Raw genomic sequence first — 17515 nt, forward strand, 5'->3', positions numbered from 1 at the left:
GACATTTCTGGACCAATTAGGATAACATCAAAACAAACGTTAGGGAATGATTTGTTACATAGACATGTTATTATAGGGTGGTATACCTACATTATAAAATAGATCATCCCCACTTGCATTGCATGCCAACAGGTTAGCCTACAGGTAGAATATGCTCTTGTTTTGCAGGAAGAATTGATATTGTCAATGTGTGTGATTAGATTTTTTGTAATCATTTGCATGAAAATGATGTCAGATTACATGTCAAGCCTTAGAAGTGACAACAACCAGGTGCACCTGTTTAGAGTATGTCAGGCTATTTCAGCATGAACACCGGAATGAACGGAACAGTGACTATTTTCGTCTCTAGTTGTATTTTGGTCCCAGTTGCTCTGTTTAAAACATAAGTACATTAAGAGATTTCCATGGGGGCGCAATGACCAGCCTCTGCATTACTCACCGGAAGTTCCTTGGCTGCATTTTGTCCCACAAGGTGCCAGTCTCCATGGTGATTAACTAGTAATTTATCTATATTTTCTATTTTTTAAAAGTACACTTCACACAAAAGAGCACTGGAAATATTTTCTTTTTCAGATTTCTTAGTTATTATGAATTATTACTGTGTCAAGTTCATGTTGAACACATTTCTGCTGTATAACACTTGTAGATTGATATGTTTCACTTATGCAAATACACATTCATTGTAATTGTCAAACTTATCTCCATTTTATACATGATTTTGTAGTAGTATGATAATATACAATACAAATGAATAAAGATACACTCCATAGCTCTGTTCCAGATTACTTTATTAGCATTTTCTTTTTTCTTTTCTATTGTTGTCAGAAACACATATTCCCATGTAAGCACATTTCCCTTGTATTTTGAGGTGAGTGCAATGTGAGCAGAGTATGTGGTGCTGCTACTGTCGCCTTTGACTGTTCTGTATGTATCTATAATCAATCCCATTGGTGGTCCCTCTCTGGCAGGATATTTTACATTGAGAGTTCCATGACACTATACAAAGACCCTCTCCCTTTCAAATTGTACTGATCGTTGTCCACTGTCTCTCAAAGCTAAATCAGATCATGTCCTTCGACTGGAGAGAATACCATGTCAGAGTTGTTTTTTTTTGTGGAGGGATTACAAAAAACCTGTTGCTTTGTTATGCCTCTTTCCATTTACCCGTTTTATTGAACGAGAAGTTCAGCTACAAAAAAAATAATATAATTTAACTGTAAATCAAGGCCTCAAGTGGTGTATCTATAAAAAGGTTAAATTTGACCCAGGAGCTACTCAAGTCTTGTGTTCATTCACTGCATGATATGACTATCGTGTCTGTGTATGCTCATGTATGGCTGTCTTTGTTTTGTCTTTTTTCTTCAATGAGGAATGATCGGTTATTGAAAGTAGCACCACGATCACATCCTGTGATTAAGTTTGCTATTTAAAAGAGATTTCGTCAACTTTTAACATTGCACAAATATATACTACAGGCTCTCTGCTCTACAGAAAAATGAGATCTTAAAGGGTGAAAGGTGAGCAACAATTAAAGAGTATGAAGCTTTTAACTATTTATAGATTTTTTACTTCTTGCTTTTTGGTTTCCATCTTTTGTGTTGTATTGTTACATCTGAATCTGGAACAGGTGATTGGTACCTAACTATTCTAGTCATCGTGGTCATCCCTGCCATGATCCCTGTCATTACTGTCATGGTTGCCATCCCTCTCGCTCCTCTCCTTCTCCTTCTTTGACTCCTTCACCACCTGGAGGAAGAGAAGAAGAGAAACAGACCTCAGTCCAATTACACCACTTCCTGCAAATGCTGTATAGTGAAGTTACACTGTATAATGAATATCAAGGTGGACATGGAAAGTATGGAACACATTTTCTTGATACCAGGAAATATTTGGAATGTTTACCTCTCCTTCACGAGTCTCCACTGTCTTAATCACCACGGGCTTCCTGCTAGGGGTGTCTGGGGTATGGTCATAGTCTATGAGAGGATAAGCCAGATTTAGTGACATAGATACTGTGCATGATCATTTATATAAATGTAATAGATTATGGATATGTTAAATCTAAAGATAATACTGGCAAGTATATGTGTATTTGCTTGGAGAGGGAAATAAATAAAGCGATAAAGACTATTATTATTGGCAATATGATGGAACTCACCCCTATCGACACTACGGCCATACTGGGAGGGATGCATGGGAACCATAATCCTAAAGGGAAATGAAGCAATAGGTTAGCTCCGGAATGTGTTTATAATCAGATGCGAGTAAGGATGTCCTAACCCTTATCCTCCTCACCTGCTCTCCTCTCCCTCCAGCAGCTTGCGGTAGGTGGCGATTTCTATGTCCAGGGCCATCTTGACATTGAGCAGGTCCTGGTACTCCCTCAGGTGGCGGGCCATCTCATCCTTCAGGTGGTGGATCTCCTCCTCCAGGCGGACCACGTTGTCCTGGTAGTTATTGGCCTCCACGCCAAACTGGTCCTCCATCTCACGCATCTGCCTCAGCAGAGCCTCGTTCTGAAAAATACACACATACATACAGTGTGGGCAGGAGGAAATGGGGGATTTTATTTTATTATTAGAGTATCTTGCATCTTCAGGATGCCCAGCCCACATGGGCTTATAAGACACTGTATTCCATCACTGGAGGATGATTGTGGGAGATTTGTGTGGGAGGAAATTATGAAGGAATTTGCTCACTCGCATCATCCTCTACTTACATGCATGACCCACTTGGGTGATTCATGGCATTTTGGGCTAAGCCTGAGATCATTGTACTCTTGTTGCTCACTCAGCCAGTGTAAACTGGGGATGATTACAGATAAATAGGCAGGTTCTGTGAGGCCTCACCGTGCTCTTCAGTGCATCGATCTCACAGTTGAGGGACTGCATCTGCCTCCTATGCTCATTTTGCTCCTGCTTGGCCTGCCTCAGAGCATCAGTGTTACGCTTGGCAGAGTCCGTCAGGTCAGCAAACTGCAGGAGCACAGAACAAACACACAAATAAGAACAGGTGTTACTCTGTGTGCATGAGTGTGTGTGTGTCGTTAGGTAGTGCAATTTTTGTGTGTGTGTCCATTGTTCCCCCCTCACCTTGGACTTGTACCACTCCTCAGACTCATGCATATTCTTGGAGGCGATGTTCTCGTACTGGGCCCTGATGTCCTTGAGTGCAGCGGTCAGGTCAGGCCTGGCGGTCTGGTCCACCTCAATCTTCATCTGCTGGGTCTGGAAACTCACCTGCACCTCCTGGATCTCCTGAGAAGACCGCAGAGCAAGTGAGACGTTAGTTGAAAAAAAGGCCTCTAAATGGCAGGTTGAATCCAAAAAGGTATGATGATGCATGGATCATTATGAAGACCATGATTTGTGGTCGACCATCTCAGCAGCGGCATCTACCTCATCATGTAGCTTCTTGAGGAAGTCAATCTCATCCATCAGAGACTCGATCTTCCTCTCCAGCTCCAGGCGAGACAGAGTTGCATCATCCACATCCTGGTTTCAGATCAAACTGCTATTAGTAAGTATTTAATCAACCCCCAAACAGGTTAAACAAATCTTATTGGCTTCATTCGATAACTCTTAACAGTGAGTGGGATGCATATATAATATAATAATATATAATATGCCATTTAGCATATGGTTTTATATCAACAATGCAGTGCTATCAATATTGTGTTTTGTCATACGTATCCTAGTTTGTATTAGCGCACACTGGTGCAAACCATATAAAACAAATTGTAACGAAAACAAGCATTTCTTATTGGAGTAGTTCAGATTAGTCCCTCGCTGTTTTGGTCTGTTTGTTTCTGTTTGGTTCCTACAGATGTAGGATCTTAATTAGATCACCCTGTTGCAGGAGAACTTTCCTGCAATGCAGGACATTTAAAACGTGTAGTGTATTTGAGATTTAAAAGGCTTCTGAAGTTTGTAACTTCCACTTTGACATTTTAGACTTGATTTCCCGTTATGAAAAATGTATCGACCCCTACAAAAAGGTCCATGAATTATAATTCACATAATAATTCACATTTCCTGTTGCTGCAGGATTATTTTCCTGCTGTAGCAAACTGGCTCAAATTAAGATCCTACATCTGTAGTGAATACCCATGATTTCAGGGTTCTCAGAGCTGTTCAGGGTTCTCAGGCCGGCTCCAGGCTCTGCTGTAGCCGGCCGCAACCGGGAGACCAATGGGGCGGCGCACAATTGGCCCAGTGTCGTCCAGGGTAGGGGAGGGAATGGCCGGCAGGGAGGTAGTTCAGTTGGTAGAGCATGGCGTTTGCAACGCCAGGGTTGAGGGTTCGATTCCCATGGGGTATGAAAATTAAAAAGAATAATGTATGCCCTAACTGTAAGTCGCTCTGGATAAGAGCGTCTGCTAAATGACGTAAATGTAAATGTAAATGTAATGTAATCATAATAATCAGCTCTATCTCAGCCAACCAGAAGATGTCACTGTTATGCAGGGCTATGAGGAAAGGGAAGCTTTGGGTTGGGCTCTGACATCACAACCGGCGAGCCAAATGTGATTCCCACGGGAGGCCAGTATGAAAAATAAAAAAAATAATGTATGCACTCACTAACTGTATGTCGCTCTGGATAAGAGCGTCTGCTAAATGACTAAAATGTAAATGTAAAATGTAATTATCCAGGCTGAGTGATTCAATCAGACTTTTACCGTCAACTATTGACTCGCTGCCCAAAATATTGATTTGGTGTACATTGTGATGGTTTGAGTCTAGGGTGTGTTTACCTTGCGGAAGACAAGCAGGTTGCTCTCAGCCTCAGCCCTCTTCTGATTCTCCTCATCCAGCCTGTAAGAAGGAAATACACACAAGGAGAAATTATGTATTACAATCATGCATAGGCCTATGGAAATTAATGTTGTAGATTCATATTATCTATTTGTGGAACCTCAGACCTCCACCTTAGAATAAATAAATGAATGGAAATGAAATACACATTACAATCATTAAATATTTTACACCATATATTATAGAACTTTGTAGTTAATAAACACACATTACCCTATGTATCTCTTTATGGCACTTCAGAACTAATTTTATATCGTTCACAATACTTGGGTTTTAGTCTAGGTTTAGTCAAGCTCTGGACAAAGGAAGCTGAAGCCTTGGGACAGGACGGAACACAGTGCTAATTGCATAAGTGCTATCTGAGGTTTCGTCCCAAATCGCACGCTATTCCCTACATAGGGCTCTGGTCAAAAGTTGTGCACTTTATAGGGAATAGGGTGCCATTTGGGATGCAACACGAGTATGTCTGGCTGGGTGTCATAGGCCTCCTCCTCAGAAAGAAGCATCAGCTGGCAAAAATCCTTTGGATCAATTTGGTAATTCACTGTCCTGTAAAAGGATTTGGGAGCATATCCAATGGGGTCAGCAGCTGCTACACTAAACAAATTTGACTAATCACCCCTTCTTGGAGGTCATCTGGACACACCCTGTCTTAAGCCTGATAGCTCTGGGCATTCTGCTGCCAAAGTCTATACTATGTAAGCCTAATAGTATACTGACTGGTCTGACTAAGCCTTCGCTTTCCCAAATGTCAAATATACATAATGTTTTATAAGCAGATTTAAACTGTAAAAATATAAAGCCTGGTTGAATAGATATTCCAATAGGTTAAAACAGCTTGATAAAGCTTTTGGTTTTGTATTAGTCATCATAGGACAGGGTCATAGAACAGGGAGTGTCTCTTCCACTGTCGTGATGAGTCATAAAAAATGATATCATAAGTCCAATGAAATCATTCAGTGCACACCATGTCCTCTCCGTATCTAACATGGAATCACAGCAGGCTCGCTGGGGATTGGTTGTCCCTGTGGTCAGTCACTTGATTGCTGGTTGTGGGGGAGGGGATTACTGCATGTGTGGGGCTTGCTGCCTCACCTCATCTTTAATTCATGCCATGTCGCAGGGGTCCTTTTTTCCTAATGGGGTCCCAGGCACCGTCCCATCAGCCAAGGGGGACACTGAACATCCCCTAATGGAGCCACTCTCATTGAGTCACATTGATTATTCCAGATGCTATTTTTCTCCCCACCTACACCTCCCCCTCTTCCTCCTCTACTGCCTCTTCCCTCTCTCATCCCCCTCCCTATGTCTTTCCTGGCTCCATTGTGCGCAGTCTATCCATCCTCCACTTCTGTCCTCTCTCTCCCCCTCTCTGGGGCAGGGAATTGACATGGGGAGTGTTTGTGCGTTTACATGTAGCTAGTGTATGTCTACAGAAATTGTTCTGATAATCTAAGTAACTCAAATGGGGAAAAATACTGTTTCCCATAACTGGTTGTCTGGTTCTTCTCAAGTTTGAGTTTGAAAGCAAAATATTTTGGTTTGGTTTGAAAGGGCTGATGGAACTGCAGTGTAATTTCAAATTAAATGTGTTATTGTCTATATTTACATTCCATGCAGGAAGTTTCATCTTCCATTTAATGAAATGTGTTTGATTTAATAAAACAGATGCTAAGATGTCCATTGAAAGTTTGTAAATACTGTATAAATGGTCAAGTAGAAATGTTCTGACAATGTAGAAATGTTCTGATACTGTAGTGCCTTGTTTTCCTTGGTGTTCCATTCATTGCTTGGTTATGATATGCTGAAGCACTTCATCTTGTTTTATGTTGGATCCTTCCTGTCCAATGCCATGACATTTAGCGTGTACACACACACACACACACACACACACACACACACACACACACACACACACACACACACACACACACTGCAGTAAAGCACAGAGTGCGGTAGTATGCTGCGGTGCTTTTGTGTTCATCCTTCTAAAGTGCCACACCCCAGCCAGCCCACCACTGCTGGTCTGGAGTTTTTGGCTGGAGCCCAAAGACCCCCTGTCCTGTATCAGTGTTTAAAATACAGCCCATGAACATTGTGGTGTAAGGGTATGTTTAAAGATTAGGGGGGTTGAGGGGAGGGTGGTGATTATGTGAAAGTCACAGACTGTACACAGTCACACACCCTGTCCCTGTCCCCTCCCCGACAGGCTCAGCCCAGAATGTGTCTATCAACATCAGAGTCCAAAAAACTGCTAGTCCCCTGCTACCTCTGCCAACTTCCTGAAATACACTCCCAATCGTTACATCCCCCTTTTCAAACACCACTACCTCCCAAAATCTCTCTACATCACTCATGTACATCCCAAACAATCCCCCCCACTTCTTGCTCCCAAAATCTTTCCACATTATCCATGCCCCCCAAAACTTTCTCCAACCCCCTTTACTCCAACCCTATTCCCAAAATCTTTCTACGTCACCCACGCACCCATGCACTACCCAAACATCCTACAACCCTCCCTTACCTTAACCCTCACTCCCCAAACATCCTCAACACCCCACCCCTCCCTCCCACTCTCTCCTCCGTGTCACCAACCTCTGTTTGATAAGGTGAATGTCTTCTGCCAGGTTGTCCCTCTCCACCTGGTACTGGTCCCTCTCCTTGCCCACATGGTCCAGCTGGCGCCTCAGCTCCCTCAGCTCCTCCTGGAAGAGCTCGGTGGCCCGGTTGGGCTGTCCCTCCTGCTGCTGGCCCTTGAACTGGCTCAGCTCCTGCTGCAGCCCGCTGTTCTGCTGCTCCAGGTAGTGCACCTTGTCGATGAAGCTGGCAAAGCGGTCGTTGAGGTCCTGCAGCTCCACCTTCTCGTTGCTGCGGGTGGCCAGGAACTCGGCGTTGACCGTGTCGGCCAGCTGGAAGTCCACCTTTTCGTAGGTGAGACGGGGCGGCTGGGTGCTGGAGCGCTGGCGCTGCTGGTGGTGGTAGTTGGAGGAGCGAGAGGGCACCACGGGCGATATGGAGCGCATGTAGTGCCCGCTGGACATTGGCATGCGGGAGTATGAAGGCGAATAGGAGGACATCGAGATGGGGTTGGGGCCCCCGAACGTGCGGCGGTAGGAGGTGGAGGCACGTCCTGAAGGGTGGTTCATTGAAGGGTGGCTCATGGTTGAGATTTGGCAGCCTCTAATTTTGCTAACTATCTATTTCTAACTATATCTCCTTCTTACTGTCTCTGTGGAGCCGAAGGTGCCTGGGAGCAGGGAGTGAAGCAACAGGGTGTCCGACTGAGGAGCGCTGGGGCTTTTATACACACGAGCTGGACATCCCATCTGCCTCACCCCCATCCCCCGCTGCCTCTCTGCAAACACCCCCTCCTCACCCACACCCTACTTCCCTCCCTCCTAGTCTCCAGAGCCCCTGCCCCCTTCCTCTATCCATCACTCCTCAACATACATGCAGTCTTAGGCCACACCCCGGCCGACAGCAGCAGGCCCTCTCCCCCCTGTGTTTTCTCTCTCTCTCTTCCACCTGCCCCTCCCTTTTGTCCATAGCAGGAGGCCAAACTGTTTCCCACGTTAATGCCTCTATCTCTAAAGATGTCTCCATCGCCCACCTCTCCCTCCTCACCTTGACAGCTGATATATCCTCTGTAGGATGCTGTGTCTGCTCCCTGCTTTTTTTTCCTGCACTTTTCCTCTTCTTTTTTTTGCAAATAATCTCCTCCTGTTGCTCTATCCCACTCCTTGTCACTCTATCATCTGTCTTCTCTTTCACTGTTAATGTCCTTCATTTAACTGTAATGGTACAGTAGATTATGTAAGACATTGTAAAGTTGTTCAACAAAGTAGTTTGTCCAAATAAATCCCAAAACAGACATTTGTTTTATTAATCAGGTTCTTATATCACAAAGCTCATTTGGTTATGACTGCAGCGCTGAATTTATTTCCCCTCTCTGTCTCTTCCCTTTATTTCCACGGTAATGGAATATTATATTGATGTTCTGGCAGGCAAGGGCAATGACTGTGCAATTTTATCCTGCATGGCTGACTGGTTTAGAGTGATCTCTGTTTGAATCCTGTTTTCGAAATTAGGATGGGCGAGATCTACTCAGCAGCTCAGCAGATTTCAGAACAACACTTTTCTTATACTTAAGATCCTGTCATGTCCTCTGAGCTCAGACATAATGACAACATCTAAATCTCATATTTTTGTGGGTATTTTGTTCAAACTGAGACAAAGGGTTTTAGAATCATATTGGTCGAACAGTCTAACTTTTATTGTAACAAAATTAATTAAATACATAATGCTTAACTTACTTTGCAGTACATGGGTAGGCTCTGGACTGAGTAAGCCTTGAGAATCTGAGGGAGAAGCAGCAGTGTAAGGGATTGGGGTTTGGCAGGATCTAGACAGAGTCTGACACTTCCCCGATCTACTGAGAGGGGGAGTCATCAGACTCGATCTGGTTCACCTGAGTTCTGAGCACACCTGTCAGTAATTAGTATAGGATTTAAGGTGTGCTCAGAAGCTCAGTCGGCGCGAGGTATTGTTCCATTGTGACTTGCTAAGCGTTTTGTTCCGAGTGAGAGAGAGAGAGTTTGTTGTTTTGATTACCCGTGTATCTGACCAGTGCCTTGTTATTTGACTCCCCGTATTGCTTAATCCTCTACTTGTCTACCCCAGTGATTACCGTTCTCGGATCCTGTGCCTGTGACCTCGACTACGACTAAGCCCGCTCCTTTGGTACCCCTGCCTGTCTATGCCTGGCCCGGTTTTGACCACAGCCCGCCCGACCACGATTAAGCCTTTCCCTTGTCTGTACTTTAATAAAGCATCGCTATTCTGCGATTGGATCTTACCACTCTGTCCGAGTATTCATTACAGAATACCTCGCCCTTACCATGGATCCAGCGGAATTACAGAGGCGATGGGAGATACAGGAGAAACGCATGGATGAACTCCTACAGCTACTCAACGCTGGTGCAGCGGAAGGCACCACCCCGAGTACGGTCAGTCCTCGTCATGCACCTCCGATTTCTATACCGACAAGGTACGACGGGGAACCTGGCAAATGTCAGGGGTTTCTACTCCAGATGTCCCTGTATATGTCGTATAATCATTCCATGTTTTCCGATGACCGTAGCAGGGTGGATTTCATGATTTCTCTGCTAACGGGAAGAGCACTGGATTGGGCTACTGCGCTTTGGGCAGCTGAGGTCCCCGAGCTGAATGAGGAAGTTCAGTTCAAGAGACTGTTTCAAGAGGTGTTCGACCACCCAGTATCTGGGCGTAGTGTGGGAGATCAGCTATGCGAACTTCAGCAGGGCCGTCGCACAGTAGCCGACTACGCTTTAGAGTTCCGTACTATAGCAGCCGGTAGCGGATGGAGCGAGACTGCTTTGCTCACAGTTTTCCGTAGAGGGCTGCGCAAAGACGTACAGACTGAGTTGGCTTGTCGAGGAGATATCACTACGCTACATGAGTTTATCAAAATTGCCATCTCTATTGATAATCTTATAGTGCAACACAAGGCATCCACAGTTCGGGAGCCCTCGATCACTGGTCCTATGCAAGCGACAGAGCGGAGGAGAGAATCTGAGGAGGAACCTATGCAACTGGGACGGTCACCTCTACAAGGGTCGGTGAGACAACAACGTCGGCAAGACGGACTATGCCTGTATTGTGGTCAGTCGGGTCATTTCGTGCGTCAATGTCCGGTACGACCTAACCGTACCTCAGGATATCGCCTCGGAACTGCCAAACCGGTGAGTGAGACTCCCGTTTTGAACATTACAGCTAAACAAATGTATGTACCTGTTACCTTATCTGTCGGAGAGAAAGTGCGCAGGTTGGAAGGACTTATTGATTCCGGAGCGGCGGCCAGCTTTCTGGATATGGGTCTTGCAGAGGAGTTGGGAGTTCAACTTATTCCTATTCAACCTCCCCTGCGAGTCAACGCGCTAGACGGTGAGCCCATGGGCACTGGGTTCATTACGCACCGTACCGGGGAGATCAAGTTACAAGTGGGCGCCATACACCAGGAGAACATTTTTTTTCCCGTCATCTCCGCTCCACGGGAGCCACTAGTTCTCGGCCCCCCCTGGCTCGTCCTCCATGATCCGGTCATCTCCTGGAAATCTGGCGATATCACAGCTTGGAGTGAGGTATGTAGGGCAGAGTGCCTCAATTTACCGTGCAAAACGTCTACTGTGGAGGATGCGCAGGGTGCGGTGTCTACTGTGGTCCCTACAGAATACCAGGATTACGCGCAGGTGTTCTCCAAGGAGAGGGCTACCGTGTTACCACCTCATCGGGACTGCGGGATTGATCTACTATCCGGAGCTACACCTCCTCGTGGAAGAATCTACCCGTTGTCACAGCCTGAACGAGAAGCGATGAGTCAGTATGTTGATGAGGCGCTACAGCAAGGGGCCATTCGCCCATCGACGTCTCCCGCCGCATCCATTTTTTTCTTTGTGAAGAAAAAGGATGGCGGACTGCGTCCTTGTATCGACTATCGAGGGTTGAACGATATAACCATAAAAAATCGTTACCCCCTTCCTTTGATTCCAGCCGCCCTTGAACAGGTGGGACAGGCCTCCATGTACAGTAAACTGGACCTCAGGAGTGCGTACAATCTGGTGCGTATTAGAGAGGGGGATGAATGGAAGACCGCCTTCATCACACATCGAGGACACTACGAATATTGTGTCATGCCCTATGGACTTACCAACGCGCCCTCAGTATTTCAGGCGTTCATGAATGACATTTTCAGAGACATGATTGATCGATTTGTCATAGTATACATTGATGACATCCTCATATATTCTAACTCGCTGAGTGAACATGTGTCCCATGTACGACAGGTTCTGGATCGGCTCCTACAACATTCTCTGTTTGTGAAGGCAGAAAAAAGCGAATTCCACGTCACTACGATTTCCTTCCTTGGGGCCATACTCACTCCCGACGGTGTTAAACTGGATGAATCTAAGGTGCAAGCGGTACAAGACTGGCCTCAACCCAAGACGGTGAAGGAGCTCCAGAGGTTCTTAGGGTTTGCCAATTACTATAGACGGTTCGTGCGTAATTTCAGCACAACCGCAGCGCCTCTGTCGGCGATGACCAGCTACAAGGGTCGCGGTCTGAACTGGACGGAGGGGGCAGTGCGTGCGTTTGAGACGCTGAAGCAACGTTTTACCACCGCTCCTATTCTATGTCAGCCGGACCCTACCTTACCGTTTATCGTGGAAGTGGACGCTTCGGAGGTTGGAGTTGGAGCCGTGTTATCCCAACGCCAAGGTGAGCCGCCTAAATCACGACCCTGTGCTTTCTTTTCCCGGAAATTGAATGCTGCCGAGCAGAACTATGACGTGGGTAATCGGGAATTACTGGCGGTGAAGTTAGCCCTGGAGGAGTGGAGACATTGGTTGGAGGGAGCAGAGCATCCGTTCCAGGTGCTCACGGACCACCGCAACCTGGAGTATCTTCACAGCGCCAAACGACTGAACTCCCGACAGGCCAGGTGGTCTTTATTCTTCAACCGGTTCCGATTCACTGTGTCTTATATCCCCGGGTCCAAGAATGGTAAGGCGGATGCGCTTTCCCGACGGTTCGAGCGCACGGAAAGACCCGTGGAGCCAGAAACTATTCTCCCCATGAGTTACCGTGCTGGACCGGTGAGGTGGGCTATTGATGACACGATTCAGGAGAGCTTACAAGCGGAACCAGCCCCTCCAGAAACCCCGGAGTCTAAGGTGTTTGTGCCAGCTTCTCTTCGCCCTCAACTGATGGAATGGTGCCACACGTCGCTGGGATCTGGTCATCCTGGAATCACTCGAACTACACGACTCATCAGCCGAAAATACTGGTGGGATTCCCTCGCAGATGACGTCAGAGACTATGTCTTATCCTGTCCAGTATGTGCCCAGTCCAAGGTACCTCGTGCACTACCGGAGGGTAAGCTGATGCCATTGCCAACTCCTCAACGACCATGGTCGCACATTGCTATGGACTTTATTACCGACCTACCTGAATCAGAGGGCCATACTGTAATTCTCGTGGTCATCGATCGTTTCTCCAAGATGTGTCGGTTAGTACCTATGACCCGTTTGCCTAACGCCACTCAGATGGCTGAGACTATGTTTACCCAGGTGTTCCGGCAGTTTGGTGTCCCGGAGGATATTGTTTCCGACCGGGGACCCCAGTTTGTATCCCGGGTATGGAAGGCGTTCTGCGAACGCTTGGGCATTTCGGTTAGCCTAACCTCCGGATATCATCCCCAGGCCAATGGGCAGACAGAACGGCTCAACCAGGAAATTGGGAAATATCTACGGCAACAATGTTCGCGGCAACCGCAAGAGTGGAGTCGATTCCTTCCTTGGGTAGAGTATGCTCAGAACTCACTCATTCACACCTCCCTACGTTTAACGCCCTTCCAGTGTGTTCTAGGGTATCAACCTCCCCTGTTTCCGTGGGATACCGCATTAGGGATGGTACCGGCGGTGGACGAGTGGTTCCGTCGGAGTGCGCAGGTCTGGGAGATGGCCCATCAACATCTCAGCCAAGCCTCACAACAACAAAAGACCTACGCCGACCGACGCCGGAGACCTACTCCCATTTATCAACCCGGGCAACGAGTGTGGCTGTCTACCCGAGACCTGCGGTTCCGACGGAGCTGCAAGAAGCTCCAACCCAGGTACATTGGTCCCTTCAAAGTACAGAGGCGTATTAACCCTGTCACCTACCGTCTGTTCCTCCCTCGACACTACAGGATAAACCCTACGTTCCACGTCTCCCTGCTGAAACCTGTCCATTATAGCCCGATGTATCCACCAATCGCTCAACAACCTACTACACCACCTTTGGAGGATGAACAGGACACCATCTATACAGTCCACGAGATACTGGAGTCAAGACGGAGACGAGGGGGAATATCTCGTGGACTGGGAGGGATATGGACCTGAGGAACGGTCCTGGGTTCCGGCTAAGGATATACTGGATCCCGCTCTCAAGGCCACTTTCCACACTGAGCACCCAGATCATCCAGGACCCCGACCTAGAGGAAGACCACCCGGTAGAGGTAGAAGGCCGTCAGGAGCCGGCCCTGGGGAGAGGGATACTGTAAGGGATCGGGGTTTGGCAGGATCTAGACAGAGTCTGACACTTCCCCGATCTACTGAGAGGGGGAGTCATCAGACTCGATCTGGTTCACCTGAGTTCTGAGCACACCTGTCAGTAATTAGTATAGGATTTAAGGTGTGCTCAGAAGCTCAGTCGGCGCGAGGTATTGTTCCATTGTGACTTGCTAAGCGTTTTGTTCCGAGTGAGAGAGAGAGTTTGTTGTTTTGATTACCCGTGTATCTGACCAGTGCCTTGTTATTTGACTCCCCGTATTGCTTAATCCTCTACTTGTCTACCCCAGTGATTACCGTTCTCGGATCCTGTGCCTGTGACCTCGACTACGACTAAGCCCGCTCCTTTGGTACCCCTGCCTGTCTATGCCTGGCCCGGTTTTGACCACAGCCCGCCCGACCACGATTAAGCCTTTCCCTTGTCTGTACTTTAATAAAGCATCGCTATTCTGCGATTGGATCTTACCACTCTGTCCGAGTATTCATTACAAGCAGGATTCCAAGGCGATAGACTCATGAGTCCAGGGTGTGCTGCTGCAGGACGTAGAATTAGAGGTCTGGAGACAAAGAATTTAGAAAGTGACTAGGAGGAATGCTATGTGTCCGGGAAGGTGTCATTAGCAAAAACCACCCCCCAGTAGTGACAAGGAATCTAAGAAAATAAGTCAAGATTTACATTTTAAACAACTTAGTCATATTCAAAATATACAGAAGCATAATATGTTGATAATGAGTGAAAGAATAACTTCTTACTGTATTAAAAATGTTATACTACACTGCCTATTGCTCAGCTGTTGCTCAATGTTATTGTACTGCAGTGCATAGCCTCAGAGCAAAACTTAGAAAGTACACTGTGAAGTTCCAGGAGGCCAAAATGCATTCTACTGCAGAGGCAAATTAGTTGCCAGCTCTGTGTGTTGGGTTGTGTGGGTTAGTGTGCATGGAAGACATTTACATTTACGTCATTTAGCAGACGCTCTTATCCAGAGTGACTTACAGTTAGTGAGTGCATACATTTTCATTCTGGCCCCCTGTGGGAAACGAACCCACAACTCTTGCAAGCGCCATGCTCTACCAACTGAGCTACAGGGGACTGTAGCGTACCTGTGCTAATTAGCGATTTGCATCTCTGAACACCTGTGTGTAAACGGAAGACGGACGCCACAAATGTGTTGTCACTGAATAATACTGTCAGGTGCAACTGTGTTAAAACCGGTTAAAACAGTGTACAGTAAGGGTATATTTTGCATTTGTGAAATTATTTTGATGTGATGTGAAAGTAGAGGGCTTCATGTTTCTAGAACTGTAATGCAATTGAGAATCGATTCACGTTTAGATGGAGTATTTGGCTGTTTTGGCTACCAGAGCCAATTGGCCTCTAAACAGAACATGTAAGGTCCTTGACTACAAGGAGTAACGTTAGGCTCCTTTAGTCCATTATTGGGCAAGGCAAAGACATGCTACCGATCCATTTTAATGTTGAAGCAATGCTGAGCATGCACCTTGTCAACTGTGGGAGGTTATCCCTCTCTTTATAGTACATCCATCCCTCCCGGTCTCTCTCTCCCTCTCTCCCTCCCCATCCTCTCATGATCTGTGATTTGCTCCCTCCCATTCCTCTTCAATTCATTTCGAGATCCAAAGACACAACAACATTTTTGCTCCCAATTATTCAACAATCTCTTTAAAACATTTCATACATCAAAGTCTCTCTCTATGTATGGCTGCATGAGTGCAGCAGTACAGCAATTGGCCAGCTGCTGCCCATGTCTGGCTTTCTTGGTAATGAATTTCCTGTGTGTTGGGCCTTGCACCATAATCTAATCAACCTGCCTTATAGTAAATGAGTTTTCTCTTTTGCTCCCCCCCTCTCTCTCCCTGCCTCTGTCTTTCCTTAATGGAAGAGTACACACTGTAACAGCAATCTTTCACTGTTCCTTTTTTCCCGATGAAGACCAATATTCTCAAATGGCAGCTGATCTGGTTTCCCATGTCCTGAGTCTCTATCCCCTCCCTTTGCACGCACGCACACGCACAACCCCCCCCAAAAAGCTATCTTGTCTCACTGTAAAATCTAGGACACAATCATCTTCTGATGTATAGACCTCATATATCTTGTATTAGTGCTTCCTCCCAGCAGACATACCAAGCAGCGTCAATTTCAAAGACATGAGTGTGTCTAGCAGCTCGTAATTAAAGCAGCCATGACATGCTTCATTTTTCACTTGGCTACAGCTGCAGTTAACCATCTATCAGCACCGGCTACACAGGTCAGACCAGGTAGGTAATGACAGTGTAAATGTGGCGGGAAACACATGGTGGCATATGAGGCAACATGCTCTCAGTATGTTGACATCATTCTCCTCCTGCTTATCTAACCTCAACAGTCAAGCTCTAAGTTAATGATCTGAAAGTAAGAACAACAAAAATTATATTTAAAAAAAAGTATAAATCATTCATAAAGTATTTATGTGTTATAACAGCACCGTAAACCATTGATAAGAAAATGCCATGCTAGTCCCCATTGTATTATTTTATTTTGTCATACACAGATGACTCCATATTCATACATGATAATGGAGCTGCTGTCTGGAATGTTAAAAGAATGTGGTCTCAGACTTTGGATGCATAGCCGCGGGAAGTAGTTTGGGGGTGCATTCTGTCCTTATCTCTGGCATTACAGCTGAGCCAAACAAAGGCCAGGAATATATCAGCCATACCTCTATTCAATGTATGATACTGAGGATTATTTAATCAGACCCAGACCCCCTCCACAAAAGGCAATTTAAATATTCCCACATAATCAATCTCAAGGTTTCAAAAATAATTTGCATACAGTAGACACCCTTTACTCTTCACCGAAGACCTTGTATTCAAAGTTTAGGCCTACTTTCTCGTTTCACCTCAGCTGTCTATTGCCTGTAAAGGAAGGGGATAGGAAATGCTGTTGTAGCTTGTTTTAAACATGTTCACTTCACTCACAAGGAGTTGACACTGGCATGAATGTAATAAGCTGCTGCACTTTTCTTTTATAGCTCTGAAGTATGGGTCAGAGGTCTCTAATACTAACACTGCCAACAGTAATTCCAAGGATGACTATTTGTAATAGAAGGGTATGTGGATACCATCCAAAAGGCCCCTTACTGACATCAAATTACTGAGGCTAGGTAGCTAATGTATATACAGCCTAAGCGCACTATTATCGATGACGTACACACACACTTCCTTTTTAAATCAAACCGGAATGCTTCAAATGCCATAAATGTTCCATCAAGAACAAAGGAGTTTTGTTGAAGGGGATCAAAAGACTGTTGTCCCACATTTCTATGCACCAGTATTTTCAGTTCTCCTATTCCGACTATATTGGCATAGATTTTATGAAACAGTCCCAATTTTCAGCCTCATTCAGGGCAAGCTGCGATATCCAACACAGCAGAGCAATCATAGTAAGTGCTGTATTTTGTATTATGAGACATTCCTTTGTGGATGTCAAGTTGTCATTTGATTATGTGCAGTGCAGAACATATGACCTTCATATTGTATGCAGGGTGATGAATCACAAACAACTTTACA

The 17515-nt window shown here is 45.8% G+C and overlaps 1 protein-coding gene across 1 annotated transcript; it reads right to left on the minus strand.

Annotated features, from left to right (window-relative positions):
• Window positions 1-771: 771 nt before the first annotated feature.
• On the minus strand, window positions 772-8133 carry LOC121575155 (plasticin-like). The gene is made up of 9 exons (XM_041888062.2): window positions 7410-8133; window positions 4754-4814; window positions 3399-3494; window positions 3093-3257; window positions 2850-2975; window positions 2296-2516; window positions 2159-2208; window positions 1903-1976; window positions 772-1746 (listed from the first exon to the last, which is right to left on the minus strand). The coding sequence occupies exons 1-9, from the start codon at window positions 7973-7975 to the stop codon at window positions 1648-1650; spliced, it is 1458 nt and encodes a 485-aa protein (XP_041743996.1). The 5' UTR covers window positions 7976-8133; the 3' UTR covers window positions 772-1647.
• Window positions 8134-17515: the final 9382 nt, after the last annotated feature.

Source organism: Coregonus clupeaformis, chromosome 10 (assembly GCF_020615455.1).
Source record: "Coregonus clupeaformis isolate EN_2021a chromosome 10, ASM2061545v1, whole genome shotgun sequence".
Lineage (NCBI taxonomy): Eukaryota > Metazoa > Chordata > Actinopteri > Salmoniformes > Salmonidae > Coregonus > Coregonus clupeaformis.

Coding starts and splice junctions, on each gene's coding strand:
- LOC121575155 (XM_041888062.2), bottom strand. CDS start 7,975: ATGAGCCACCCTTCAATGAACCACCCTTCAGGACGTGCCTCCACCTCC. Junction 3,495..4,753: donor ACCTGCTTGTCTTCCGCAAG/GTAAACACACCC, acceptor ATCTGAAACCAG/GATGTGGATGATGCAACTCT. Junction 1,747..1,902: donor TGGAGACTCGTGAAGGAGAG/GTAAACATTCCA, acceptor CTCTTCCTCCAG/GTGGTGAAGGAGTCAAAGAA.